The 6,000-nt window shown below is 35.8% G+C and overlaps 1 protein-coding gene across 1 annotated transcript; it reads right to left on the bottom strand.

Annotated features, from left to right (window-relative positions):
• Nucleotides 1-2,233: 2,233 nt before the first annotated feature.
• On the bottom strand, nt 2,234-5,676 carry LOC114191519 (trihelix transcription factor GT-2-like). Its single transcript, XM_028080730.2, has 2 exons — nt 5,260-5,676; nt 2,234-4,441 (listed from the first exon to the last, which is right to left on the bottom strand). The coding sequence occupies exons 1-2, from the start codon at nt 5,535-5,537 to the stop codon at nt 2,824-2,826; spliced, it is 1,896 nt and encodes a 631-aa protein (XP_027936531.1). The 5' UTR covers nt 5,538-5,676; the 3' UTR covers nt 2,234-2,823.
• Between the last annotated feature and the right edge of the window lie 324 nt (nt 5,677-6,000).

Raw genomic sequence — 6,000 nt, 5'->3', positions numbered from 1 at the left:
GAAAAAAAAAACATTGAACACTAAGGTTTTATTTGGATTAAAAAGTGAACAAAAAAAATAAAGTACCGACTAAAGAAAGAAAAGTTAAAAATAATAAGAAATGATAATTTTGTAAAAACATTCCTTTTTAAGTTGGAAAAAGCACAATTTTATTTTATTTTGCAATTATTAATTTTTGTCGGTGAGAAGAGTTGAACCCATAATCTTTTCTTACCCATCTAATTTTATTACTTTAAGTTTGTTCTCAAAAAAATCAATTTCACGATATTTTTTTTCCGTGTATTCATTTTAACCATTAGATTATCTTATCACTTTTAAACCAACTTTTAAGCATATTTTTCTCTCCTGCGTTCTTTTTAACCACTAGAATATCTTATCACTTTTAAACCAACTTTTAAGCGCATGTTATTGCATAGTTAAAATAATCTTTTTCACATTATTACTTCTCCCCGGTCTCTAAGCATTGCAGGGCCGTTGAATTATGAAATTAATCCCTCCAAATTCCAGAATTTCACCAACATCAAATTCCCAACTTCCCTACTAATCTATTTGAGTCAAAATTCTTTCAACACCACGCACAAAAAAAGTCATCAACATTAAAAGAAAAGAAAATTAAAATAAATGTTTAATTAATTATAACTTTTTAATAATATTTACATTTTCTTTTATTATAATTTAGATATAATATTAAATATAAAAAATAGTAATACTAAACAAATTTATCTTAATTCTCTTTTATTTCTACCCTCTCTCTTTTACTTAATATATTCTTTCTATTCCACTTCTTTTTTTACCTCATTCCACTCCTCGTGACATCTTCATCAGTACAAACAAATGTACAGGAGATTGGAGTATGGCTATCACATTACTCATCTTATGTTGATAAAATGCACCTGAATTATGTGACACGTTGGTGATGCTGAATTTAAGTAAAGTTTTTATTAGCATACAAATCTAGCTGTATTTTTTTATGGCATTAAAAATGTGTTGAAAAAAGGAACCACCAAAATCCAGTTACAATGGAAAAACATGTTCATCAAATAATTTTTTCATAAAAACTTTAGTTAGTTGTTTTCAAAACTTTATGTTTGGCCTTCCTCTATCTACATGTTGGTTCGGGTGGGGACATTGAAGCTGTTTATCACCCATAATTACAAGCAAATTTACTAGTAAAGAAGTTCCAAATTCAACTCCAATACGATGTACAATATTGACTCCGTGATAACATATTTTATTGGTCGTAATTATTTATAAAAAATACATTTTGTATGAAAAAACACTCAATTTGGTTGTTGTAACGAGATTAGTCTTGTTAATGAAGGAAAAAATATAGATGAATGAATTTAGTAATTATCTTTTTTTATTCCTTATGTTTTACGGTGAATAGCCATTTGAACCTCCGCACGAGTGCAATAATGAAAGTATTGATCTTGAGAATCCCAATATATAAAATAGATACACCAAAAAGTCAACACGGACTAACATAGAAAAAATAATATTATAATTGAATAGCTTAATTAATTTGGAAAGCACATGAGTCATAAGATTCCTCTCTGTGCTACCTGAACAGGTTGCCTCTTGCAAAGTTGTCATCTTGTAGCAACTAGCCATAGGAAGATGGCAAGAGGATAAGAGAGTGGTTGTGTTTTTACTTTTTCTCACTATTCATCATTTTTTTTTTTATATTTTATACGCCAATTATTCACTACATATATTTATTACAAACCCTAGCTAAAGCCTTATTACCGTATTCTCCTCAATCATTATTACAATATAGAAAGTCAACATTTTTAAAATATCACTGTGTATCAAATAATTCAGTGCTTGTTTTCTAAGTAATCTAAAACATCACTGATATATTTTTCTTAAAAACAACACACGTAATACTTAAGATTTCGATAAATGTATAAACGAAGAAATAATTTAATCTATATATTTTGTATAAATTTCTTAATACGCCCTCAACGAATTTCGTATATTTATTATTTTGATTGTTATTGTTTGTGTTATAAAAAAGTAGTAATATAACAGTGTGTTGGACATTAATTGGCAAGAATGGACAGCTGACCAAGCTAATCCAAAACTTAACGTGCCCTATCTTCTTTAACTAAATCACTTTTTCATTCTCATAAAAATGAAGAATTTGTCATGGGTTGTAAAGTGAATGGTGAAAAAATGAAAGTAGAAGAAGAAGTAATTAAAAGTTGGAGGAGGAAGAAGAAGAAGAAGAAAGTGAAAGTAGAAGTACAGAGTGGTTCCGTGATATAAAATGAAAGTAAAGGAAAATTACAAGAGTTGCATGTGAGTTTTTCTTTTATCTTATTAAACTGTTATACATGGGACCTCATATTCTCTCTGTTTGTCTGTCATCTTCAATTTACACTTTACACATTATAAATTAAAGAGCGCTAAAACATGTACACCCACTACAACTTCTTCTGCTTTGCTGGCCCATGTGAACTGTTGTTAACGATCTTTACTCTGATCCCAGTTCATGGCGGCCGGAATGTGACCCACAACTCCAATCATCTGCTTTTAAGCTGGCCCATCATCAGAAAGTGTGTCAGATAGGTACCTTGTGCACCACCATGCTTTTAGATGCCTCATTATTAAAGAATTGAATTTTATAGTGCAGGTGTTTGTGCCATACCCTTTAGTGTCTATCTGCTATGAAAACCTCTCACTGACATTTCCTAACCCCGAATTGGAAATTTCAAATTAAATCAAATTAAATAATTAAAACCCCCAAATAAATTTAATTCAAATTCAAATTATAAATTAAAATTAAACTCTCCATCCAATCAGAAACTTCCTTATCTTGTCTCATTCAACTGTGTCCACCGAAGAAAGTTTATTTGTCGCAATCTCATAACGGTTCCCTCCTTCATCTTCCACACTCTCCAGATCCCCCTCTTCATTCTCATCCTCTTCTACTTCTTCTTCATCATCCTCTTCCTCTTCCTCCTCTCTCTCTTTTCTTTCGTATTCACTCTCACTGTTCTCCTTCGCTGCACCTTGCTCGTATTGGGACGGAGGTCGCCACTGCTGCTCCGGTTGCACCATCAAGGGCTCCATCATCTCATGTGCCTTCATGTTCAGGAATGAAGCGCCAAAGGGGTTCTGACTTTTGCTCTTTTCTCTGTATATGGCATCCAGTTCGTGAAAATACGGACATGTCTTACTATTCTCGCGCCTGTGCTTGTTGCTTTCCTTCACCTTCTTGAAGTACTTGTTGATGTTCTCCCACTTCTCTTTGCATCTCTTCGCACTCCTGTTGTACCCGAGCCTCAACATTCCTGCTGATATGTCCTCCCATAGTGGAGCCTTTGGTCCATTTTCTTGGTACTTGGTTTCAAGACTCGTCCTCAACCTTATCAAAGCAAGAACTTCAGCTTTTGGCCACCTAGAAGAAGATAAGGAGTTCAATGAAGTGGGAGTCGTAGCAACAACGCAAATAGCAGTAGCAGCAGTTGTAGGAGTAGCAGCAACTGCACTGTGACCATTATTCATTTTCTGAATTTCGATGTTGTTATTATTTGACATCACCAATGGTGCTTGTTGGGATGGTGGTTTTAGTTGTGATACTTGGGGTGGAGGTGGTGGTTGTGAAGGCGGCGGTGTTTGAAGAAAATTGGCACCGGCTTGTGTTGAGGGGTTCTGGTTCTGACCAGATAACTGTTGCAAAAAGGCAATAACCGCTGCATTTTTGGCTGCTGCGGTTGATCTTTCTTGGACAAGAAGTTCGTGTTCTCTGTTGATCCTTGCCATTTCTTGGATCCTCCAAGCCTCTTGCTGTGCCACGTGTTCTCTCTCCCTTTTGTCTATGGCTTCCAGGAACCTCTTTTGCATTTCCTCTTGCTTGGCCAAAACCTGCCTTGTGAGCCTCCTGAAGTAGTCCTTCCACTTTCTCTTCTTCCGGTACTTCTCTTCCAAGTCTTCATCAGAGGCGGTGGAAGAAGAGGTTGAAGTGGTGGAGAAGAGGTTGTTCATGTTAGGCAAAGTGTAAGGGATGTCATGGTTATTGTTGTTGGGTTGTGGAGGGTTTCTAGGGTTGGTTTGCACTGTTGGAGAAGTGATGGTGGTTGTCGTGGTGGCATTGGTTGGTGGTGGTGGTGGTGGAGGTGGTGATGGAGATATTGCTGTAGGGTTTGTGGAGGGAACAGTGGCGGTGACATAAGAGATTGTTGTTGTATCACTAGGCCTTGTTGGGGGAGGTAATAATGCAACCGTGTTTGTTGTTGCCAAAGTGGGTTGTGGTTTTAACGGGTAAGAGACAATGAATTGGTTCTCAAGGGCTTGTAATTGATCAAAAAATTTGTAGGTTTTACCCTCTTGTTTCCCGCTTCTACTCTCTTTGGTTCTTTTGTGGTACTTGTACACATTCTCGAATTTCTCCTTACATTTCTTCGCGCTTCGGTGGTAACCCAGTTCTGCTAGTTTCCTAAACACATACATAAAGCGAGGGAGAGAAAGAAAGAGAATGATCAAATTTCATCATGAAATACATATGTCTGTTGAAAATAGTGAAAAGAAAACAATAAATAAATAAAGCTACTTCCTTTCACGTAAAGAAGGGTAAAAATTTAGACGGCTTTGCCGTACTGATGAAAAACACGAGGGTAGTTGATTCCTAAAATAGTACTGAACAATAAATAAGACGCAGAAAATATCAACTGAGAGGCTGAAACCAAAAAATGACAAAGATAAACTCAACAAAATTCGATTCAGCAAATCCTGCACAAACTTACAAATTTTACTCACACCATGATTCATTGCAGCTATGGATTCGCTATATATGTATATAACACAAGATTGAGTTAGAAGAATTTCAGACATGTGGGTGATTTTGATATACTGCGGATTTTAACAAAGATGATTAATTAATTATTATCTTATAGGCAAACATAAAAATATAAATTATAAGGTTTCCCCCGCTCCCTCCCTCCCAATTGGTTTATAAAAAAATACAGCGACAGGAAATGGGTCTGAAAAACTTTTTGGTTTCGAAATTGATGAAGTTCATGAAATCACCATGCATGATCTTGAAGAAGCTCTCGCTAGCTTCCAGCATACATGGTTTCTTCAAAACGAGAGAAGAAAGACAAAGATAGAGGAGGTGATACACTAGAAAGAAAAACAAAAACCAGAAAAAGAGAGAAATATAGATGAATAATGAATTGAGTTAAATCACACGTCTGGTTATATCTATCTATCTATATATACATAGATATAGATATAGTTATTTTTGGGTGTGTGTACCTTGCAACTTCTTCCCAAAGTGGACCCTTAAGACTTGAATCACGAAATACAGCATCCATATCCGACCTTATCTTCAAGAGAGCCAAAGTTTCTTGGCGGGGCCATCTGTTCCCAGCACATGAGCTGTTGATCTTGTCACCTTCTTCTTCTTCTAAGCCACCCTCTTTTCCCTTCTCTTCACCGGAAGTTGCATCCATCATAATCACCTCGCCACCGTCATGCGCCGCCACAGCCTCACCGGAGGAGGTTTCCATGGCTGTGTTGTCTCCAAGCTGCATAGAGAGAGAGAGAGATAGAGAGAGATGTCCCTACCTAGCTAGCTAGCTAAGCAATTACAGCTTGAGAAAAAAAAAGGGAATATATCAGAAAACAAAGGGAATAGTATAGTCTCTCAGGGGTTTTATTGTGCGCATGGAGAGAGGATGCTTTTGTGGGGGTGAATAGATTTGTTTATTTTTAGGTGGTGGGATCTGTCAATTTCATCATAGAAAAATGCAAATATTACCCTTTAATTAAGCTCTCTTAACTTTTCCCTGCTGTATCTCTGCATAATTATTATTGTTCCTCTTATTTTAATTTTTATGATTAGGGCTGTGGAATCTTCGCTCATTTTTTATTTCTATTCTTCTTTTTTTATGGATTCAGAAAACAAACACAATATTAGAGCAGTCGCTTTGGGTTCTCTTATGTGTGTCATACGTTAGTGCTGGAAAAAGCAAAAGAAAAGCTAAGGGATAAATT

Source organism: Vigna unguiculata, chromosome 7 (assembly GCF_037176805.1).
Source record: "Vigna unguiculata cultivar grain cowpea cultivar isolate G323 ecotype 2 chromosome 7, ASM3717680v1, whole genome shotgun sequence".
Lineage (NCBI taxonomy): Eukaryota > Viridiplantae > Streptophyta > Magnoliopsida > Fabales > Fabaceae > Vigna > Vigna unguiculata.
Note: the sequence above shows the minus strand (reverse complement) of the source record. Positions and strands in the feature narration are given on the sequence as shown.